The sequence below is a fragment of the Desmodus rotundus genome, chromosome 2 (genome assembly GCF_022682495.2).
Source record: "Desmodus rotundus isolate HL8 chromosome 2, HLdesRot8A.1, whole genome shotgun sequence".
Lineage (NCBI taxonomy): Eukaryota > Metazoa > Chordata > Mammalia > Chiroptera > Phyllostomidae > Desmodus > Desmodus rotundus.
Genome location: NC_071388.1, coordinates 9,409,053 through 9,433,213, shown reverse-complemented (window position 1 = coordinate 9,433,213; position 24,161 = coordinate 9,409,053). Strand labels below are relative to the sequence as shown.

General features: G+C 44.6%; 1 protein-coding gene across 5 annotated transcripts in view; it reads right to left on the bottom strand.

The window, feature by feature from the left end:
• Positions 1 to 746: 746 nt before the first annotated feature.
• TRAPPC10 (trafficking protein particle complex subunit 10) overlaps positions 747 to 24,161 on the bottom strand; it is a 93,138-nt gene continuing 69,723 nt past the window's right edge. For all 5 annotated transcript variants that reach the window (XM_045196315.3, XM_024562087.4, XM_071220542.1 and 2 more), the window contains 6 exons: positions 14,286 to 14,386; positions 12,847 to 12,973; positions 11,563 to 11,733; positions 6,648 to 6,825; positions 4,250 to 4,444; positions 747 to 4,031 (listed from right to left, as the gene is read on the bottom strand). In XM_045196315.3, the coding sequence (XP_045052250.2) occupies positions 3,793 to 4,031; positions 4,250 to 4,444; positions 6,648 to 6,825; positions 11,563 to 11,733; positions 12,847 to 12,973; positions 14,286 to 14,386 (1,011 nt within the window). In that variant the 3' untranslated portion in view covers positions 747 to 3,792. The remainder of the gene's footprint in view (positions 4,032 to 4,249; positions 4,445 to 6,647; positions 6,826 to 11,562; positions 11,734 to 12,846; positions 12,974 to 14,285; positions 14,387 to 24,161) is intronic.

Below are 24,161 nucleotides of genomic sequence, written 5' to 3'. Positions count from 1 at the left end.
CGCCCCAAGATAAAGCCTGAGTCTCTAAGCCCCGCCCACCCCCCGCCCCGAGGTGGAGCCGGAGCCCGCGGGAACCACCCCCCCCACCCCCGCATCCGCGTTTCCAGAGCCGCGCACTTGAGCACGACTAGGCTCCACCCGCCGCCACCCAGAACAGCCATTCTCGAACTAAGGAGAAGGAGGTGATCAGATCCCCGCGCTTACTTAATAGCTTCAGATTATGAAAGGAGAGTCAAAACAGAATGAGACTCAGAATAAGTTGGAAACCACACTCTCCCTAAGAAATTGTATTATCGATGCTACCAAACACAGAGGCAATTAATTACCTTGTCAAACGTTCGGTTTGCAAATGTCTACAAAAAAAAACCTCTGAAGCAAATGTCTTAGTTCTTGTGAGAGGGTAAAAAATTATGAAGCCCCTAATGCTCCCCCAAAATGAATAATCTACACTTAGAGTCAGAAAAAAAGTTCAGGGAGAGAAAACAAGAAAACTCTAGCCCTGGCTGGTGCAGCTCGGTGGATTGAGCACCAGCCTGCGAACCAGAGGTTCCCCCGTTTGATTCCCAGCCAGGGCACGTGCCTGGGTTGTGGGCCAGCTCCCCGCTAGCGGGCAGGGTGAAAAGCAACCACACATTGATGTTTCTCTCCTTTCTTTCTCTCTCCCTTCCCCTTTCTAAAACTAAAGAAATTAAATTTAATTTTTTTAACTCAATAAAAGAATGAAGTTCCAATCAGCAAAGTTTCTTCTTAAAATGTGTATTTTCAGAATTATAATGCTTACATTTTAAACAGTCTTAATACAATGGTTTTAGTCTAACAATATATTACAGAGTAATGTGAAAAATGACTTTCATAGTAAACCATGAAAATGGAATTAATACCTGCAGTGTCAAAGTCACCAACTTGTCACCTTTTCCAGTCACAGAATCCTAGCAAATATAACAATGCTTTCTGGTCTTATAGCCTGGTGTATACGATGAATAAATTTAGAGTAAGGGGCATTTTCATGAAAAATCAAATTTTAAAATCATGTAGGATTTAAAGATCACAGTTGACAGTGAAACATTTATATCAGCCTAGTTTGTTTTATAAAAAGTACTTTACTTTTCACTTTATAGACACACCTGGAGTGTTTAATTTCGTAACAACCTTATTTTAAACACTAAAGAAAAATGGCACAGAAGCCTGTGTATATTTTCTCTACTGGCTCTTTATGGGGTATCTATCCTTATCAACTTGCTAATTTAGGAATCCAGCCCACTACAGCCAGTGCTGACAATGAAACTGTAGGTAGAAGTCATTTTCAGATTAAGTACAACAATTTTCACATTAGAATCAGCAGAGTTATAATTTTTCCAATCATAGGAGACCCCATGAAATTCACCAAAATTATAACTTTCTTTTCCTTTGGCTAATATTTACATTTCCACACATTTGCAAAGTAGCTGCATATTCTGGGTTTTTTAGATGTACATTCTATATCTGGCTTTGTAATTAGACAGCTGCTACATCTTTATCAACAAAACCAGCTTGTCTCAAACCCATAAGACTTATTTTATTTTAAACACAACAAAAATCCAATCATAGCCTTTAAGTTAAAAAGAAAATGTCATTTTAGGTGACATCCTTCTTTTGTGTAAAAAACAAAAAAGATTTTAAGAGGCAGTCATGTAACTTATATTGCAAAAAATCTTTTGGGTAGTTAGGGTAAAAAAAAAAAACCTGTGATAAATTCGATTTCATTAAATTTCCAGACGGTAAGAACCACCATAAAAATTTTGGATTTCCCATTCATTTTTTTCCCCTTTAAACCTATACTTTTAAGAGAATTTCATCCTGGGATTAGAGACCAGACACAAAAATCAAACAGAAATAAGGATACCATTAAACCACACTGTCCCTTCCAGAGGGAAGAAGAAAAGCTACATCACACAGGGAGGAAGGGTCAGTCCCTTCAGCTCTGAGGTGCGAGGATTAGAGCTTTTTCTGACCGAATCGAATCTCAAAGATCTCTTCATTCACAGGGCTTGGTAGATATGGAGGGCAATCATCAATTTTTATAATAAAACAAACTTATTTTAGAAACCCTAAACCATCATTAGATGCTGAAGTTCTAATTTGCCTACCTAGTTGACCAAGGTTATTAGTTTTAAGCTGCTCATAAGGAAGATCAATTTCTGGAAAGTTTAATGAAATGCACAAATATTTATCTTCTTCACACACTTCTCCGATTTCTATAAATGAAAAAGACATGAGGGGGAAATCATACCACCTGTATTTGGGGCGACAGACAACCTACAGAAAAGCGATGGCAACTGCTCTGCCGCGTATGTACCAACCTGACCTCTGTACCTCCACCCCACCAGCCTGTCCCCAGCAGGCGACAGCCCCCGGCTGGCAGCAGCTGCAGGATGCTCCTTCTTCTGTAAGGCTTACACATCTGAGGTTATTCACATGAGGCCCCATCCTTTCTTGCACTAATCTGGTCAAGTTCAACCCCAACCACACTTTTCTCGGTGAATTAAGAGTTCTCTTTTTCATATGTACAAAAATACATCGCTTTGGAAAGCTGGAAAAGGTTTAATACATACAACACTTATTTACAAGCTGTGACTTTCACACCAATAAAAACAAACACATATTTATTCTGTCCTTGATTTTTGGTGCAACTTATACACAAACATTACATCAGTTAGTTTGTACTTTTAAAAATAATAAATCAACCATATGTACAATTACATTTACAACCAAAAGCAAATTAATCTGTCGGTACAGTATGACTGCAATTTAGAGGACCAGCAGAGAATTCTCCAGGACTGCCGTCCCTCCTACACCCGACTAGAAATACGCCAAGAGGACCCCTCCAGTCATCACTTAAATGGAAACTCTTAATTTCTAAGATTTAAGGTGCCAAAGAAAAATATTGATTATACAGTTACATGTAAAGACTCTAAGTTTAAAGGTGAGAGAAAACACAACATATTTACCCTCACATATATAATTAAAATAAATATATATTTAACTTCAAGTGCATATGATATTCAATCAACATTATGAGGGAAAAAGGGTCCCAGAAACATTTATCCCTAAACTGTTTCAATACCGAGCTATCTGTTCCTTAGGCCCTGCTCTAGTCTTCTTAAAGTACCTGTAAAACGGCTCCAGCTAATGGGTGCTCCAGGTCCGCCCAGTTTGACATCCCAAGGCACAGAAGGGGTTGTTCCCTCCCCACCCCACCCCTTAGCCCCACCTACCTGCCCCAAAAGGGGGGTTTTCTAGAAAAGCACAATTAGATGAGCTGAGGTAAAGGACTGTGTTACCCCTCAGGAGACTGACACATCCACCTGGTCCAGAAATCAGGCAGCCGTGTGACCAGAAAGGCACACACATGTCACTGCTAAGACTGCAAGGCCTGCTGAGAGTCTCCCTAGAAGACACGTGCGGACCTCCACGAAGAAGCGGCAGACTGCAGGCTGCCCAGGTGGGGGACCCTTCTGAAGAGCTTTCGTGAGCGGGGAGTGAGGGAGAAGGAAGTGGGCTCTGGGCCAGCACTGGAGGACACCGGCACAGGGAGTGGGAGATGAGAAAGTAGTAAGTAAGCTTACACCACTGATGACACAAACTAAACGTTGGACTCTGCTGGCAACTGTACATGGAGACTCTCTGATGCTTCGATGGCCAGGCAGAGTCCCCAGGTGTGGTTAGAGCTAGAATGTTACAATGGAGAACAATCAAGTCAGGATCCCTTCGAGTGCATTCACACCGGGTCTGGGTATGTTAACCGAGGCATGGTCATGTGACGCTGACTTCGAGAACATGGTCATCTTTGCTGGGGATGACCAGGATCTGCATGCCAGTGCTGGAGTTGAAGACCTGGCCGGGCGGCAGCGCCTGCAGCCGGGGCATAGGCAAGCCTTTGTGCTCGCTGCTGGCGGCCGAGTGCACACTGCCCCTGCTCTTGACGCTGCTGCTGTCCAGCTGGTCATCCACATGCTTGTCCACTGAAAGGCTGTCGTTTTCTATCCAGCTATCTGCAAAACACACAGGAGGTGAGATACAGGCCACCGAGCCACGGACCCTTGACCGACCCTGGGGAGCAGCAGGTGGACTGAGGCAGCCGCTCACAGGGAAGCTGGCACACAGGCCCTCAAAGGGCTGAGCTCCAGAGCAGATGCCTACGGCTTGCATCCCTGACTCGGGGAACATGCTGTGACCAGCAGGCCTGCTCCCCGCACCATGGAGTCCTTACCAGCATCCAGTTGTGAGGAGTGTGCAGAGTGATGCGGGAGGTACTTAAACAGCCTGACGTCGGGAAGGGGCAGGTAACCCGCAAACAGGGGCATCACCTCCATGTGGACTCTGTGCGTGGCCTGAGCGACCACAGGCATGGAGATGACTCCAGAACTTTTCCCACACACTGCCCAATTGCTACTGTTGTCAACCACTGAAACAAAGAGGGAAACACTGTTACCCCAGAAAAGGGCACGCACATTCAGACCAAACAAACCATCAACAGTCTCACATTGGGTATAAAATCCCAAACTGGGGCACAGGTCTGTCTCCACGTCCTGTGACGGGACATTCCAGTAAGGCACAATAGGGGAGTAGCCAAGACACAGGGCGATGCCCGGGGAAATCACTCTTCTCGTCAATAAACGATCAAGGATTCAATTCTGAATGAAGTCACTTTGCAACCTATGGGTGTGATTCTTCCAGAGAATGGCTGCCTGGCTGCTACAGGAGGAATGGGAGCGGGACCAGAGGGGGCATCTTCTAAGTGGTGGCATCTTCTAAGCGGTGACATCAGAGAAGAAGGTCTGAAACCCAACTGCCACTCAGAGTCTAAATACACAGTAAGTGTTATTAGTAACACTAAATTAGTGTAACACAACTGTGTGTAATCCAGTGCAATTCAAACACCTAATGATCGGTCACTCCAAAGTACATAGGAGAGCATCCTTGTTGTCGAGAAGCAGAAGACCTTGCAAAGAGGTCACAGAAACCGGGGCATTGGGACACAAGGCAAGAGCCCAAGAGCATGTGACCACAAGTTCCACAAGCAGCAAAGAAGGGGTTGCAGAGGTGGGTTTCCTGCAGGCGGCAAACCCCTCAGGAGGAGTGGTGAAGGTGTGCAAGGGGTGTGCAAGGGACACACAGCGTCGGGGAGGGACACGCTGGAGCAGCAGTTCCCACAGTGGGGTCCTCAGAGTAGACCAAAATCGTTTTCACGCTCCGGTTTAAGTCCACATCTTCTTCTAGCTTTGGGAAGTAATTACAGGCTCATAAGAAGTCGCAAACGGCAGAGAGAAGCCCGTGCACCCATCAGCCGCCTCCCCAGCCTTGCCATCTCCAGTGACGCAGGGCACGGGCGCCTGCACAGCGCAGGGCGCCGGGCTGCTGGGCTTGCCAGCTGTGGCTACTCATTCTTAGGTTTTTGCAGACATTTGCTTGAAAAACGAGCCTGTGATTTCAAAGAAGTGGCCAATGACACAATCTGAAACTCTCATCAAAAATTAGAATTTTGGGAAATTTGCACTTGCCATTGTGAACTCAGCTTTGTCCCTATCTACAATCAGACCACGCTGGTGAATTCATTGTGAGGTTGAAGCAACATGAGTCTGTGACAGTGTGTGATGAAAGACACCAACACCGAGAGGATCTGCGTAACTCAGCTGCCCGCCCGCCGGAGGAACGCACGGAAGGGTAAAGCCTTTCCGAATGCAAGGCAGACGAAAGGGTTGCATGAAACCCAGTACAGAAGGGCCATTCACACGAGCTCTGGTTCTGCACAGGGTCCAGCTTGTAAAAACTGCCACTTGTCAAGCTTTGGTGTAGCACCAAAGAAGACCATCTAGTTAAATGAAGGCTGTTAAAATATTCCTCCCATGTCCAACTACTTAGGTGCAGGAGACTGGAGTCTCTTCATGCAGGTGACCGATACTACATCACTGCAGACTGAATGCAGCAGGCAGGGAAACTCGAGTTAATGTCACTCTCCTCACTACTTTTTTCTGTTGTTGTTGTTGTTGTTTTGGAAAACAGTTCTGTTATTTTTAAGTAAGTAAACAAATGTTTGGCTCCTCTACCTTTCCCCCTGCCTCAATCGTTCTTTTGAGTAAAGGGTCTTGACCCCCAAACTGAGACCTGCTACTTACTGAAGGAGCCAGGCCCTGGGGAAGGAGGGCTGTCCAGGGGTGTCTGAGTGATCAGCGACGAGGGGGCGCATGGGGGTCACTGTGGGGGTCACAGCGGGGATGGGGAAGTATGAAAGGGGATGAAAGGAGACTGAAGGGAAAGGGGCAGGCGCCATGATTAGAGGACACCTGAGCGGAGTTGGAACTTTGCTTCAGGGTGACTGGTAGACCCTGAATCGCAGTAGAAAGGGAAGGGCAGCTCCACGTGTCGCCTGTGCTCAGCCCTGAACCCCACAACTACTCGATAAAAACTGTTAGAACGACTCTGTAACAACCAAGCTCAACTTCCTGTGAGCCTAGGACAACATTACAGAATGAAACATTCGATGAGACCTTTTAATTCTAGAACGTTCTCGCTTTGGACAGAGAACACTGTACTTTGTGAGAGCGGGAACAGTCACTTGGAGCACTGGATTAGCGCAACAGTGAGGGGGAAAGAGGACTCAAACCCACCTTCATACATGAGCTTGGTGGAAAAAAAGTCATCGGATTCTGTCAGCGCTTCGTCCCTGTCCACCTCCAGGAGGTCCGAGAGGCGCGTGATGGCCACCTCCAGGGCGCACAGCGAGCCTGTCCTACAGAGCTCCATCCCCGCAGGGGGCAGGATCTCGGCTTTCACCTCATATAAGGTCTGGGCAGGAAAGGGGGAGAAGAGGACAGAGGAGATGTATCACACTGAAGACGAATCTGAAAGCACAGGCTCTGCGGCAGACGAGGGGCTGCCCACAGACTGGGAAGTGAACGGAGGAGACGTCTGCCCAGGCGCTGTGCCCGTCGCCAGCAGAGCAGCCGTGCGCTTCCTCTGCATGATGCAGCGTTTGGGCACGGTCCTGCTTCAGTGAACACTGGACGTTCTCGGGCACAACAGCACCACAGCATTCTCTATGTGCCGGTCCCCCAAATTCCAGATTACCACCAGGGTGTTCATTTGCTTCCTCGTCTATCCATCTACACTGATGTATTCGCCTAGAGTGTTTTTAGGCAAATTCCTGACAACCTGTCATTTCCCCCGTGTGTACTTCAGTACGTATGACTAAAAACATGGGTGTTTTCTCACCAAAACGTAATGCCATTATCACAACTGCCAAATTAGTATTAGTTCTCTGGTATCATCCCACATCAAGTCATACTCAGCTTTCTCTTCAGTGCTTCCTTCTCCATGACATGTTTACCTGATATTCTTTCCCGCCCAACACCCGCCCAGCAATTGCCTGCCACCCTGGGCGAAGACCCAGAGCCTGCACAGGGGCTAACGTCCACCTGCTGCATGCTGCCAGCGCCAATCGTGAAGGTCAGCCTCCTTCCTTTACGACACTGTCGAGATGTAGCTCAGCTGCTCCGTGGTGCTGCTGCCTCACCTTCCATTTTGCCTGGACCAGTGGCCGGCAGAGACCCTACACTGACACTGCTCCTCCTGCCCTACATCAGAGATTGTCAAGCTTTTTCGTCTCATAGCACACACAAACTAATTACACTCTTCCGGTTGGAACTGACCGATCCAGCCCCAGCCCAGGAACCTCCAAGCACCCCACCCACAGACCCATAGAAAGGCATGCAGAGCACCTCCTCCAGGCCCTAATAAACTTCTCTTTGCCATCCCCCTGTGGTCTATTGTGGAACCGCAGCTCACCACCCAGTGACCTGCGCTCCACTTACTGTTAATGTACGTAACAAGCACACAAAGTAATTACAGTATAATTTGATTTCAAGTGTTCTGTTGGTATTATAATATGTTCAAAGAAAGAAGCCTTCAGAACTTAGAAAGCCTGCTGCCGAGGTGCCACACTTTCCTGGGAGCTAGCGAGGCTAAACAGCAATCCCTGACGGGTGACCTGCCTGTCGAACACCCAGTCACGACCATCTGGGGACAGGGCAGGCTTCTACTGACTGCAGGGCGCCGGGCCAGGGTTTACCGGGCGCTCCCACAGGACACAAAAGGTGCCTGCTCGTACAGGTGCAAAGGGACACAAGCCCTCGGGCAGGCAACGAGATGAGTGCCTGTGTCCCGGGGGCGCAGCAGGGGGCGCAGCTGGGGCCCACGGGCAGGCGGAGGAGAGCTGCGCAGAACGGCCTCCCTTCAGAGCTGCCCCAGGAGTCTCCTGCTCCCAGGAAACGCCCAGGTGGAGCACACAGTCTGGACTGTTCCTGAGCTCAGCGAATTTTGCCCAGAGCTTGGAAGGAAGCGCAGTTATAGGGTGATACAGGTGAGTGTGCTCCCAAGTGCGTTTGGGAGCGCCTGCTCACCACTTTTCTGGCTGCACGTGGATGGAGGACAGCAGCCGAGGGGAAGCACAAGACCCTCCGTTAGCAGTGAGGTGCCTCCCACACCTGACAGCGGCTGCTGAGGCTTTAGGGACAGTGTTAGAGCTTATTTCTAAATAAATAGAGTTTATTTCTAACATTTATGGCCAACTGATTATCAGGGTGCCAAGGCCATCCAATGGGGAAAGAACAGTGTTCTCAACAAATGGTATAGGGCACCTGAATAACCACACGGACAGAATGAATTTGGACCCCCGTCTGTCACCATACACAAAAGTTAACTCAAGATGGATCACAGACCTCCATGTGAGAGCTAAAGCTATAAACTCTCAGAAGACAACTCAAAGGAAATCATTTTGACCTTGGGATAAGCAATGATTTCTTAGATCCTACGCCAAAAGCACAAGAAATAAGAGAGCTTAGTTAGTTGGACTTGAGCAAAATTAAAACTTTGTGTTTCAGGGACCATCAAGAAAGTGGAAATACGACCCACAGGATGGAAGAAAATATTTGCAAATCCTATCTCTAACAAGGGACTGGTATCTAGAATATGTAAAGGGCTCTTACAACTCAGTAATAAAAAGACCACCTTATAAAAAGTGGGCAACGGACCTGAATAGACATTTCTCCAAAGAACATATACAAACAGCCAAAAAGCATAGGAAAGATGCTCGACATCATCAGCCAGCAGCGAACTGCAAATCAAAAGCACAAGATGGCGCTGCACGCCCACTGGGAGGGTTATCATAAAAACGACAACAAAACCAGCGCTGGTGAGGAGGTGGACAGTGGAACCCTCAGATGTCACTGGGGGCAATGGAAAGTGATGTCTCTCAGGAACAGCTTAGCAGCTCCTCCAAAAAAAAAAAAAAAGGAACAGTTACCAGATGACCCAGCAACTCCACCTAGGTATTTACCCAAGAAAACTGAACACGTCAGTGCAGAAAAACTTGCACAAGGGTTTCACGGCATTGTCACTCATAGTATCCCCAAAGTGGACACAAGCCAGCTATCGGCCCCTGGTAAATGAAAATCAAAATGCAGCCTACCTATCTGCACAGTGGAGTGTCATTCCGCCATTGAAAGGAATGAAGTTCTGACCCTGCTCCAAAGCGAGTCAATGTGGGAAACAGTACTCCAGGTGAAGAAAGTCAGGCACAAAAAGATCACACGTAATACGACCCTGTGTGTATGAGCTGCTCGGAACGGGCAAGCCCAGGCAGAGCTGCCTCAAGGCGGTGCCTGCCTGCGGCTGAGAAGAGGACAGAATGGGGAGTGACTGCTAATGGGACACACAGTTTCTTTCTGGGATGATCACAGTGTTCAGAGTAAGGTTATGGTAATGGCTGCACCACGGTCAACATACTACCATAATCAAACTGTACCCTTCCAATCAGTGAACTTCACAGTATATCAATAATGTCCCAATAAGGCTTTTCAAAAAAGTGGTATCCATATATTTGGTCCTCAGAATATCTGTTTTCGAAAGAACAACCCACCAGACACTTTTCTCTGGCCTTTTACTCAGCTTGTACAGCTCTAAAGGAAAATTTTTCTATACTCTGCATTAGAAGAGGGAGCAAAAAAGAGAAAAGTACCAGTGAAAACAGCTAACTAGTCAATATCATCTGTAGCAAGCAAAGAGATGAAATTTCTGCAGAGATTACCATGTGAGCATCGGGTGTTCGGTTGCTATTAACGCATCAAAAAGGTACCTGTTTGTACAACACTGCAAAAAGATAATTACACTCACGGTCACGTTTAACACTAAACTAATACAGACAGTGAAATAAAACAGCAGGGTCGAAACGAACAGTCTTTTGGTTGAAGAGAGGTATTGAAAAGATTGGTCAACACAAACACCTCTCAAACAAAGCATTGTTTGACAATTTCAGTGCAGAGGAGAAAAGGAAACACCACAAAATTGTGGATAGCTGAGTCTTAAAAAACATAGGTTTGAACTATGCAGATCCATTATACATGGATTTTTTCCCCATAAATACTGTAAATGTATTTTCTCTTCTTTATGATTTTCTTAATAACTTTTCTCTAGCTTACTTTATCGGAAGAATACAGTATATTATAAAACACCCACACAACACACAAAATTTGTGTTAATAGTCTGTATATGTCATCAGAAAGGTAGTCAACAGTGGGCTATTGATAGTTAAGTTTTGGGGAATCAAAAGTTGTATATGCATTTTTGACTGCATGGGAGTGGGTGCCCCTACCCCCCCCCAAGTTGTTCAGGGTCAACTGTATTTCCACGTCACCTACCTAACACAAAACCCAACAATCTCACTGAAGAAACAGAAAACATCTACCTACTCACCTAGCTCAAGGCTTCTTTTGGCTCCACGCACAGATTATAAGGAAACCTTCCCAATATTAAGTGAACTTCTATAATATTTTTTTCTTTTAGAAAACTGGACACATATCTTTATGACTCAGCCCACCCCCCACCTCATGTAATAGCTAATGATCAAGCTGAAAGGACTCTAAGAAGCAGTTCCAGACCATTACTATGTCAGCTAAGGAAGAGAAGGGAGATGCAGTAAGAGGTCTTTGGTCTTTTTGTTTTAAAAAAAAATTTTTGTAATCCTCACCTGAGAATATGTTTACCAATTTCAGAGAAAGAGAGGGGGTTGGGGAGAGAGACAGAGAGAGACAGAGAGAGAGAGATCAGTGTGAGAAAGAAACATCGATCAGCTGCCCTCCATACATGCTCCGACCAGGGATCGAACCCACAACCCAGGTGTGTGCCCAGACTAGGAATCAAACCCGCATTCCTTTGGTGTAGAGGACGATGCTCCAACCAACTAAGCCACCTGGCGAGGGCAAGAAGTCTTTGGTCTTTAATGGTTATAAACACTATCTTCGAGCTGCCAGAAATAGCGCATGGGTTAAGACATGTCACCTGAAAAGGACCTGGGTTCAAACACCGTCAGTCAGTGATTTACCTACTCCAACTGTTAACTATTTTCCTTGATCTGTTGCTTCATTATTTTGAAAGATTTTGTCTGATTTTTTAGATTATAAAGAACACAGTATCACCTCTCACTTTCCCACCCTGCACTCCCCACCCCCAAAACAATACAATACATACAAAGAAGTTTTCCACTTGGAATTCGTAAGTGTAGGGCTTTAAGGAGACAGTCAGCCGTTCTTGAGAGGCGGGGCGGAATCCCACGGAGAACTGAGCGTGCAGCGAAGGGGGGGGCTCTCGTGTCCACGTCAGCTCCCAGACAAAGAACACCGACTGCTGGCTGCAGACGTGCTGCAAGAGAGCCAGCTGTCACTGCACAGGGACAAGCCACACTCCATCAAAGGTGCACTTCCTCCGAAGGGAAGTGGGTGGAAGCGGGGGAGGTGAAGCAGCAGCAACCCCACAGGGCCCCGGACCTGGCAGTCCAGGTGCGCTGCCCTAAGCCCTGCACCTACCGCTGCCCCGCCCCCCTGCCTGCCCTTGCCCCTGGAGCAGTCTGCACAAGGTTGGTAAAAGAAGCTTTACCTTTTTAAGATTCCGTGTGCTTCACAGCATAGGAGATTAAAAACCTTAAAGGCCATTTACAAGTGTAGAGTATCCCATACGTTTCCAAAATGGGAAATGCATCAATCCATTAGGAAGGACGTGCACATCCATGCCAATTACTTCGTCTTTAACACTGAGTTACACGAGGAACTGCAGCCAGAGCGAGGGCCGCGTTCACCCCCGCAGACTGGGGCGGGATTTGAAACGTGCCAAATGTCATTTGGGAAAATCCTTTGAAAATGCTAAAGACCAGACATCCCTTAAGAAAACTCTTGCTCTTTTAAACACTCAGCGTTTACTGTCTGAAAACACATGTGACGTATAAACAGGAAAAGCAAGGTCAGGAGGCCACCAGTTGCTGTGAACAGGAGTATGACCCCTTTCCACCGCCACCTCTGACTCCTTCCAGGGCACGGGCAGGCACTTAATGACAGGCAGGACGGCACGGCCACCACTCCCTGTCCACGGGAGACTAAGAATAAGCTTGTAGTCACATATGACCACAATCTGAGTGTAGGGTAGGACAAGTGTAAGAATTCATTCTTCTGCTGACACAGCATCAACCCATTTCCCAATCTCTCCCTGCACTGATCGGCCCGCAGAGTGGGAGGCGCACACGCACGCCGCAGCCCAGAGCTGTGCTTCCAAGCGGCCTCACGCACACGCGCTATTTACGGACCACCAGCACACCATTCTCCCTCTGGAAAGGCGTGATCTAAAGCACACGATCACGTGCACATTATCTAAAGCCCAGGAGCAACGTTACGGGTGGCTCAGCCATTATACACTCGCCCTCCTGTGTTCTGCCGAGTTTATGCAGAACATATGAGTTTATGCGCGATTCTAGAAGATGGTTACCTGCTGGGATTCCAGGTTCAGCGGCAGCAGCTGCAGGTCAGTACTCCCTCCGATGTCTAGCAGGTCACTACCTGACAGGTGGAAGTCAAGTTCCGACAAATTCTGGATACAAACTTGAATGTATTTCCTAAAGCAAAAAAAAAAAAAAAATATATATATATATATATATATGACTTTGACACTTGAGAACATTATGAAATATATTTTGGCTTTGTTAAGAAGAACCTCTCTGGGGCATCAAAAAAGTCACATGGTAAACAACTAAGAACCAGCTGTTACACATATTCCTATTTTTTATTTCACATGTAACAGAGTCTGACAACACCAATCTTTCTGAGCAAGCCAGTTCTGAGGAAAAACAGGACAAAGAGTATTCCGATTCTGAACCAGTGTTCTGACACACAATTGTAACTGCATCCTCTAATCATGTAACAATAGACCGTGGGCCATTACATAGGAACGAGCTATGGCCACAGGAATGATTTCTCACTGGGAAACCAAGTACAGGGCTCGCTTTAGTTTCTGTTACACGTGAGGAGCTGTGAAAAGCAGATCTTAAAGCAACTCAGGCTCTGTTTATTACTTATCGATGTTTTTAACCATTAATATCTACAGTTCCCTCACTGTAGTTTAAAGGGAAAATGCTGTTAGAATAATGATCCACTCTAAATATGGTTCTGAATAACCATAACCAGTGGCTGAAGCAGAAGGGGATGCTACAGTGAGAGGCCAGGCTCGCCCAAGCTCAGTGGTCCATGTGAGCATCGTCACTTCCAGGCACCTGGATCCTGTTGCAGCAACACATGAAGCACTGGGCCGCACCTCCCGGGCTCCAGCCTTTCCACAGGCTGGCTCCAAATCTCATCAAGCCTCCAGAGCAGTGGTTCTCCACTGGCAGCAATCCCCCCTCTGCCCCCCCCACAGGAGGATGGGAAATGCCACTGGCGTGAAGTGGGTGAGCTGCTAACACCCTGCAGTGCAAGACAGCGCCCACAGCAGACAGTCATCTGCCCACAGCATCAGCAGTGCTGAGGTTGGAAAGGCTGGCTCCAGAGGTAACCAGTGGTTCACGGGTGAACTAGTTTAACAATCCCGAGAGGAAGGACGAGGCACACACAGAACGGCGGGCCTCCTCAAGGACAGCTGACCCACGTTTGTCAATGGGCCACAGGCTTGAAGAACAAGGGAAGGGGGAGAAGAAAGCATCCGATAATCACATGGGATAAGCACATGGGGCTTGCTTGGGGCCCACATCCCACAAACCAACTGTGCAGAGTCACTGCTGCGACAGCTGGGGAGACCTGAGCATAGACTGGGTGCTGCAGGGACAGTGGTGTCATGGTCATGTAGAAATCATGCTCAAGGTCACCAAGGTCAAGCTCTGAATGGCAAGGGGCGCTGTGTCAAAGAGCCTGGGACAGGAGCAGGGCCTCCCTTACCGTGTCCCCGACGACAGCAGAGCATGTGTGGTCCTGAAGGGCATGCTGAACGTCAGCGCGATGACGGTGGAGTAGATGGACCACGGGCACTCGATGGACACCTGGGGAGGAACAAAGGGATGCCATTCAGACTACTCGCCGACGGCCCAGCTGCCGCCACCACCACCACCCGTCTGAGTCTGCGGTGGCTGCCAGTGTCCTGCACACCTGATGGCTTTCCAATTCCGTATGCAGAAGAAACCCCATTAAACACGCGCACAAACACAGGAGAGACACAGAGCTGCACACACAGCTGAGAAAAATGGACGTGGAGCTGGCAGCATGTCCAGAAGTCACCAGAATGGTCTCGATGGCTGTGGAGCAGAGGCCGCAGCAAGCAGCAGAAAGCCCACTTCACCACCCTCGCACACGTGCCCACCAGGCCAAATGTAGTTTTTACAGCACGGGAGGTTTTGACAAAGTGCTTTTAGTCACTATGTCCAGATGACACTAGGCAGTCATTACCTACACAAAATTAGTGAATTACCCAAACACTTAACCCACGGGATGCTGAATGACTAACTGAAAACCAGGCAATTTGGGGGCACAGTGGGGACCAAGTTATTAACTCTTGTCCAGGGCAGAAACCAGGCCTCAAGCTTCAATTTATACAAAGATATACTGAGTGTGGGAAACTATCATTCCACATGACTCTATGAGCCTATTGACACAAGGATCATCTTTGTCGCCTGAACTCCAAATCAAGTGAGGGGAAAATTTCAAGGACTGAAAAATAAAAACATTATGCTTCAGGCACTGACTTGTCTGACGGTCTATGCCGTAATCTCTGAAATGACTACATTTCTTAGCCTTTTGGACATACATTTTAAAAAAATTGGTCATTTAAACTAAAATAAAAAGCAAAAAACAGTTCACCCATTTATCCCACCAGCAACCACCAACCTTCTCTGTACCTGAGGTTGGTCTTGTTTTGTTTTTGATTCCACATTTAAGAGATGACACGGCATTTGCCTTTCTCTCTCTGACTCATTTCACTTAGTGTGATACCACCGAGGTCCCCATGTTGTTGCAAATAGCAGGGTTTCATCCCATTTCTAGGGCTGAACAGCATTCCACTGTGCACGCATGTGTGTGACTGCACATCGCTCCTCTATCCACCCATCCTCAGGCGGCACTTACGTTACTTCCACATCCCAGCTATTGTAAATAATGCTGCAGTGAACATGGGGGTGCATACATCTCTTAAATCAGTGTTTCTGTTTTCTTTAGATAAATGTCCACAAGTGGGATTGTTAGATCATACAGTTCTAGTTTTAATTCCCTGAGAAACCTCCATACTGTTTTTCATAGTGGCTGCGGCCAACTTACAATCCCACCCACGGTGCTCAAGTGTTCCCTGTTCTCCAATCCTCGTCAACACTTGCTTTTTTTTTTTTGACTTTTGGTAACAGCCACTCTGACAGGTGTTAGATGGTACCTCACTGTGGTTTTGATTGCATTTTCCTGGTGATTAGTGATGTTGAGCATCTTTTTATGTGTCAGCTAGCCATCTGTATGTCTTCTTTGGAAAAATATCTGTTCAGATCTTCTGCCTCTTCTTTAATTGGATTGTTTGGGGTTTTTTTGTTTTGTTTTGTTTTTGCCATTAAGTTCTCTGAGTTCATGATATATTTTGCATTTTAGCCTCTTATCAGATATTCCATTTGTAAATATCTTCCTTACTCAAAGGGCTGCCTTTTCATTTTGCTGATGGTTCCCATTGCTGCACAGAAGTTTTTTTGTTTGATGCAATCCTACTTGTTTTTTTGTTTTGTTGCTTTTGCTTATGGTGTCAGATTCAAAACATCATCACCAAGGCCTATGTCAAGGAGTTTACTGCCTATGTTTTCTCCTAAGAGTTTTACAGTTTCAGGTCTTACATTCAAATCTTTAATCCATTTTGAGTTATTTTTTGTGTAAGTTGTAAGGTGGTGGTCCAGTTTCCTTTCTTTGCGTGTGACTGTCCTGTTGAGAGCTAGGAAAGAGGGCTAGCCAATTTTAAGCATTGCTAAGCAGAAAACCTCTTGAAGGTCACCAGAATAGATAGGGGAGAGAAACAACATTGTCGGCCAAAGTAAGGGTAAAGGTAAACAATACGTGATTTGCAGAGGGCTTATTCTGAGTTACAGCCAATTAGAGGGCCATAAAACTTTGGGTGCCAGACTCATCTCGGGTCTGGACCCTTATCTTTAAACTGAGGGTACAAATTAAGTGGGACAGACAGATGGTTCTTATCAACAGGAGACAGACAGATAGTTCCTCCTGACCCCAGAGCTATGCAGAGATAACCGCAACTCCCACTTTTGTAACTTGCTTGCTTCTCACCGTATAAAAGAGCTAGCCTGTGAGCGTTCGGCGCGACTCCCCTTTGCAGCCTTAACGGGCACCCTGGGAGTTCGCCCCTGCGCAGGTAAAAATAAAGTACCATCTAAGTGCACTCCACACGTCTCCATTTGATTTTCTGCTCGCGTTCGGGATACAACATGTCCAAGTTTTCCCAACACCATTTATTCAAGAGATTCCTTTCCCATTGTATATTCTTGGATGCTCTGTCATAAATTCATTGACCACGTAAGTCTGGATTTACTTCTGGGCTTTCTATTCTTTCCCAACGACCTATGTATCTGTGTTTATGCCAATACTATGCTGTTCTAATGGCTATCGGTTTGTAACGTACTCGGAAATCGGGCAGCACGATGCCTCCAGCCTTGTTCCTTCTCAAATTTGCTTTGGTTATTCAGGGTCTCTTGTGTTTCCACACAAATTTTAGGATTGTTCTTTTTCTGTAAAAAATGCTATTGGAATTTGATAGGGATTACACTGAATCTGTATATTGCTTTAGGTAACATGGGCATTTCCACAACATTCAATCTTCTATTCCATGAGTATGGACTATCTTCCATTTATTTGTGTCTTCTTCATTTTCTCTTATTATTTCTTCTAGTCTTCAATATAAAGGTCTTTCACCTCGTTATTCTTCTGGATGCAAATGTAAATTGAATTGTTTTATTAATTTCTCGTTCTCACAGTTCATTATTAGTACATAGAAATGCAACCGTTCTGTGTATTGAACTTGTATCCTGCAACTTTACTGAATTCATTTATTAGCTCCAACAGTTCTCTGATGGAGTCTTTAGGGCTTTCTATGTATAAGATCATGTCATCTGCAAATAGTTATAGTCTCCTTTCCCCCTTTTGAATTTATATGCATTTAGTTTTTCTTGATTAATTGCTGACACAGATCCCGGCCAGCAGGATCCGTTGTGGTTGCAATATTCAAATACACACGGACTACAGAAATCCTGTGGAGGAAAAGGGACTGCACAGCCACTCCCTCAACAGGAGAGCTCCCCGACCCTTGTCTTGACAGGCTTTTATTGTTCTTCTAGGCCCCTTACATCAAAGAAGGTCCTCCTTTACTACGCAAAGATTTGTTTTGGGTGGTTATCTTTTGCAGACAAAGGAGAGGGTGTCGCTGAATACATCAAAGGAGGATATTTGCAATGTAAAGGGAGAAGTGGTGGAAAAGGCTGTTTTCCATACCTGGAAGGTCTAGCCCAGATTTGGGGAAGATAAAGATACTCAGTAAACATTTGCTTGCCTCCGGGTGAGGGAGTTTTAGCAAGAGCAAGTCTCATAGCAGTCAAGATACAATGCAGGCCTGATTTCCCACTGGAGAACCTATCCGTGGATGTGGGTCCTGCCCGCCAGCCTCGCTCCCCACTGGCTTTTCCGAGTGGGGGCTGAGCCACATTTCCCATGCTTGGAACAGTTCCCCACAAATTGCTCTAGCTAAAATATCCAATACTATGTTCAAAAAGAGTGGTGAAAGTGGGCATCCTTGTCTTTTTCCTGATCTTAAAGAAGCCTTCGGCTTTTCACTGCTGAGTATGATTGTTAGCTGTGGGGTTGGTATATATGATCTTTATTATGCTGAGGTTCTCTCCTTCTATACCCATGTTGTTGAGCGTTCTTATCATAAATGGATGCTAAATTTTGTCAAATGCTTTTTCTGCATCTATTGAGATATACTCTGGTCATTCGTTTTGATAATGTTGTGAGTCACACTGACTGATTTGCAGATCTGAACCGACTTCGCATCCCTGGAATAAATCCCTCTTGACCATGGCGTATGACTGTTGAATCTGGTTTGCTAACAGTCTGTTGAGGAGTTCTGCACCTATGTTCAGCAGGAATGTTAGCCTGTAACTTTTTTTCCTATGGCATCCTTTTTCTGGTTTTGGTATCTATCAGGGTAATGCTGGCCTCCTAAAATGCGTTTGGAAGTATTTCCTCCTCTTCTATTTTTTGAAATAGTTTGGGAAGGACTGGCATTAGTTCTTCTTTGAATGTGTGGTAGAATTCACCAGTGATGCCATCTGGTCCTGAGCTTTTGTTGGGAGGTTTTTTATTATAGAGTCAATCTCCTTACCAGCAATCAATCTGTTCAGATTTTCTATTGCATATGATTCAGTCTTGGAAGGTTGTATATTTCTAGGAATTTATCCATTTCTTCTAGGTTGTCAAACTTGTTGGCATGTAATTATTCACCGTTAGTCTCTACGATCCTTTGTATTTCTGCGGTATCAGTCGTTAACATCCCCTTTCATTTCTGGTTTTATCGAGTCTTCTCTTTTTTTCTTGGTGAATCTGGCTAAAGATTTATTAACTTTATCTTTTCAAGAACCAACTCACTCTCAATTTCATTCATTTTTGCTACTGCTTTGTAGTCTTTCTCACTTATTTCTGCTTGAATCTTTGTTATTTCCTTCCTTCCACTAACTTTGGGCTTTGTTTGTTCTTTTTCCAGTTCCATGAGGTGTAAAGGTAGGTTGTCTACTTCAGACTTCCCTTGTTCCTTAAGGTAGGCAATTACCACTATGATCTTCCCTCTTGGAACTGCTTGTGCTACAGCCCATAAGTTTTGCTATGTTCCATTTCTATTTTCATTTGTCTCAAGGTATTTTTTGGTTTCTCTTTTGATTTCTTTTTTAACCCATTGGTTGTTCATTAGCATGTTGTTTAATCTGCACATATTTGTGAATTTTCCAGTTTTTTTCATGCACTTAATTTCTAGTTTCATACCGCTGTGTCTAAAAAAAGATGCCTGATATGATTTTAATACTCAGATATTTATTAAGACTTGTAGCCTAACGTGATCTATCTTGGAAATATTCTGTGTGCACTTGACAAGAACTTGTATTCCTTTGCTTTTGGATGGAATAGTCTGGACACGTGTGCTAAGCTGATCTGCTATACCACGTTTAACAGCAGTGTTTCCTTATTGGCTTTCTATCTGAATGGTCTGTCTATTGATGTAAGTGGGGTGTTAAAGTTCCCTGGTATAATTGTATGGCTGTCTATTTCTCCCTTTAGGTCTGTTAATATTTGCTTTATATATTTAGTTATTCCTATGTTGGGTGCATAAATGTTTACAAATGTTGTATCTTCTTGTTGTATATATCCCTTTTAACATTATGTAATGCCCATCTTTGATTCCTATTACAATCTTTGTTTTAGAGTCCATTTGTCTGAAATACGTAGAACCACTCCAGCTTTCTCCTCGCTTCCATTTGCGTGGCACTATCCTCCCACCCTTCACTTTCGGTCTGTGCGTGTCCTTACACCTAACGTGAGTCTGTGAATGGCCACGGGGAAGTAAAGTACAGCACAGGAGATGGAGCAGCCAAAGAACTTATACGCATGACCCACTGAGATGAACGGTGGTGTGGGGATTGCCTGAGGGAGCGGGGGTGCTGTGGGAAGGGGGTAAAGGGGGAAAAACTGGGACAACTGGGACAGCATAATCAATAATGTTTTTAAAAAATTTTTTGAAAAACCAAAGTGAGTCCATTGTAGGCAGCATATAGATGGTCTTGGTTTTATCTATGCAGCTGCTCTGTCTTTTGCTTAGAGAATGTAGTCAATTTGCATTTAAATAATTCCTGATAGGTATGTTCTATTTTGTAGCTTTCAAGCTATTTTGTTTTTGTTTTTTCGGTTCCTTTCTTTGCCTTTCTTTTTCTTTTGCTCCCTTCCTTTGTGGTTTGATGACTTTCTTTACTGGTGTCCTTAGGTTCCTTTCTCTTTACCTTTTGCATATTTACTATAAGTTTTTGCTTTGTATTTATATATAACAGCCTATTTTAAGTTGCTAATTAAGTTTGATTACATTCTAAAGCTCAACATTTTTACTTTCTACTCCACATTTTATATTTTTATGTGAAATTTTACATTTTTTTTATCCTGTGTATTCCCTTCATTACTGGAATCATTGTCATTTTTACTACTTTTGTCCTTTAACTTTCAGAGTAGCTTCATAACTGATTATTCCACTACCTTTTCTGTATACCCACCTTTCCAGTGAGATTTCTTCTTTCATGTGTTGTTAGTAATTAGCACCCACTCTTCTCATCCTAAGTCCATTGAATTTAATGTATCTTGCAAGGCAGGTTTAGTGGTAAAAAACTTCCAGCTTTTGCTTGTAAAACTCTTTTGTCTCTCTTTCAAGTCTGAATAATAGATAAGCTTGTCGGGCAAAGTGTTCTTAATTGGACATTTGATTTCTTTCAGCCCTTCAAATGCACTGAGACACTCCCTCTGGCCTGCAAAGTTTCTGATGAAAAAAACCTGACAGTCTGATGGGGGTTTCCTGTACACAACAGGTTGATTTTCTCTTGCTGCTTTTAACACTCTCCCCTTGTCTTTAACTTCTGACATTTTAATTATAATTGCCTTAATGGAACTCTTTGGACTTCCTGGATCTGGATGTCTGTTTTTCTGGCTAGGGAACTTTTCAGCCAATATTTCTGCAAATGAGATTTCCACCCCTTTCTTTCTCTCCTCCTTCTTGGGGCCCTATAATGCAAATGTTAGTCTGTTCGATGTTGGTCCTTAAGTCCCTTAAGCTATCTTCAGTTTCTTTCATTCTTTTTGCTGCTCCAAGTGGATGAGTTCCACTACCTGGTCTCGAAGCTGTTGGGACCCTCTCTCCCGCTTCACCTAGTCTGCTGCTGAACCTCTCTAGAGGACTTTTCAGTTCAGTTACTGTAACCTTCAGCTCTGTTAATGCCACTTGGTATTGTCTTATATTTCCCTTCTCTTTGTTGAAGGTCTTAACTGTGTTCATTTCGTTTGTTCTGTCCACTGCAGTGAGTGTCTTTCTAAACATCACTTTTAACTGTCTGGCAGGTAAATTACTTGCCTTTCTTTGACTGAGGTGGTTTTCCCTGAGGTTTTCTCTTGTTCTCTCACTTGGATTGTATCCCTATTGCTCCTTCATCATGCTTGACTCTCTGTTGGCTTCTACACGGCAGATATAGAAACGGTGGTTTCTACAACCACCTCTCCCATCTTGAACGAGTGGCCTTGTGTAGGAGGAAGTGAAGCTTGTTGTTCGACTCTGTCTCAGCTCCTGGTTGTCTCTCGGAGGTCTGTGCGTGTGCAGCGGCCTACCCGATTTTTTTTTTTAACTTTTATTGTTATTCAATTACAGTTGTATGCCTTTTCTCCCCATCCCTCCACCCCACCCCAGCTGAACCCACCTCCCTCCCCCACTTCCACCCTCCCCCTTGATTTTGTCCATGTGTCCTTTATAGTAGTTCCTGTAATCTCCTCTTCCCACTGTCCCCACCCCACTCCCCCCTGGCTATTGTTAGATTGTTCTTAACTTCAATGTCTCTGGTTATATTTTGTTTGCTTTTTTCTTCTATTGCTTATGTTCCAGTTAAAGGTGAGATCATATGGTATTTGTCCCTCACCGCCTGGCTTATTTCACTTAGCATAATGCTCTCCAGTTCCATCCATGCTGTTGCAAAGGGTATAAGCTCCTTCTTTCTCTCTGCTGCGTAGAATTCCATTGTGTAAATATACCATAGTTTTGGGATCCACTCGTTTGCTGATGGGCACTTAGGTTGCTTCCAGTACTTGGCTATTGTAAATTGTGCTGCTATGAACATTGGAGTGCACAGGTTCTTTTGGATTGGTGTTTCAGGGTTCTTAGGGTATAATCTCAGCAGCAGAATTGCTGGGTCAAAGGGCAGTTCCATTTTTAGTTTTCTGAGGAAAGTCCATACTGTTTTCCACAGTGGCCTCACCAGTCTGCATTCCCACCAACAGTGCACTAGGGTTCCCTTTTCTCCGCATCCTCTCCAACATTTGTTTGTGGATTTGTTTATGCTGGCCACTCTGACTGGTGTGAGATGGTACCTCATTGTGGTTTTAATTTGCATCTCTCTGATGGCTAGTGATGCTGAGCATCTTTTCATGTCTCTGGGCCCTCTGTATGTCTTCCTTGGAGAAGTGTCTGTTCAAGTCCTTTGCCCATTTTTTAATTGGTTTGTTTGTCTTCCTGGAGTGGAGTCATGTGAGTTCTTTATATATTTTGGAGATCAGGCCCTTGTCTGAGGTATCATTAGCAAATATGTTTTCCCATACTATTGGTTCTCTTTGTAATTTGGTGCTGTTTTCTTTAGCTATGCAGAAGCTTTTTATTTTGATGAGGTCCCATTTGTTTATTCTTTCCTTTATGTCCCTTGCTTTAGGGGACATGTCTGTGAGGATGTTGCTGCATGGAACATCTGAGATTTTCCTGCCAATGTTTTCCTCAAGGACTTTTATGGTGTTACAACTTATATTTAAGTCTTTTATCCATCTTGAGTTTATTTTCGTGTATGGCGTAAATTGGTGATCGAGTTTCATTTTTTTGCACGTAGCTGTCCAGATCTCCCAACACCATCTGTTGAAGAGGCTGTTTTTGCTCCATTTTATGCTCCTGCCTCCTTTGTCAAATATTAATTGACCGTAAAGGCTTGAGTTTATTTCTGGGCTCTCTGTTCTGTTCCATTGGTCTATGTGCCTGTTTTTATGCCAGTACCAGGCTGTTTTGATTACCGTGGCCTTGTAATAGTTTGATATCAGGTATTGTGATCCCTCCTGCTTTGTTCTTCTTTCTCAAAATTGCTGCAGCTATTCGGGGTCGTTTATGGTTCCATATGAATTTCTGAAATGTTTGTTCTATATCTGTGAAATATGTCATGGGTACTCTAATAGGGATTGCATTGAATCTATAAATTGCTTTGGGTAGTATGGCCATTTTGATGATGTTAATTCTTCCAATCCATGAGCATGGTACATGCTTCCATTTGTTTGTGTCTTCCTTAATTTCTTTCTTCAGTGTTGTATAGTTTTCTGAGTATAGGTCTTTTACCTCCTTGGTTAGGTTTATTCCTAGGTACTTGATTTTTCTTGTTGGTATATCAAATGGGATTTTTTTCCTGATTTCTGTTTCTGCAGTTTCGTTGTTGGTGTACAGGAATGCCTTTGATTTCTGAGTATTGACTTTGTATCCAGCTGTTTTGCCAAATTCATTTATTAGGTCGAGTAGTTTTTTGGTGGAGTCTATAGGGTTTTCCATGTACACTATCATGTCGTCTGCAAACAGTGACAGTTTCATTTCCTCCTTTCCAATTTGGATGCCTTTTATTGCTTTTTCTTGTCTGATTGCTGTGGCTAGGACTTCCAATACTATGTTGAATAGGAGTGGTGAGAGAGGGCATCCTTGTCTTGTTCCTGATCTTGGTGGGAAAGCTCTAAGTTTTTGTCTATTGAGTGTGATGTTGGCTGTAGGTCTCTCATATATGGCCTTTATTATGTTGAGGAATGCTCCCTTTATTCCCACTTTGCTGAGTGTTTTTATCAGAAATGGGTGCTGTATCTTATCAAATGCTTTTTCCACATCTATTGATATGATCATGTGATTTTTGTCTTTGCAGTTATTGATGTGATGTATTATGTTTATTGATTTGCGAATATTGTACCATCCTTGCATCCCTGGGA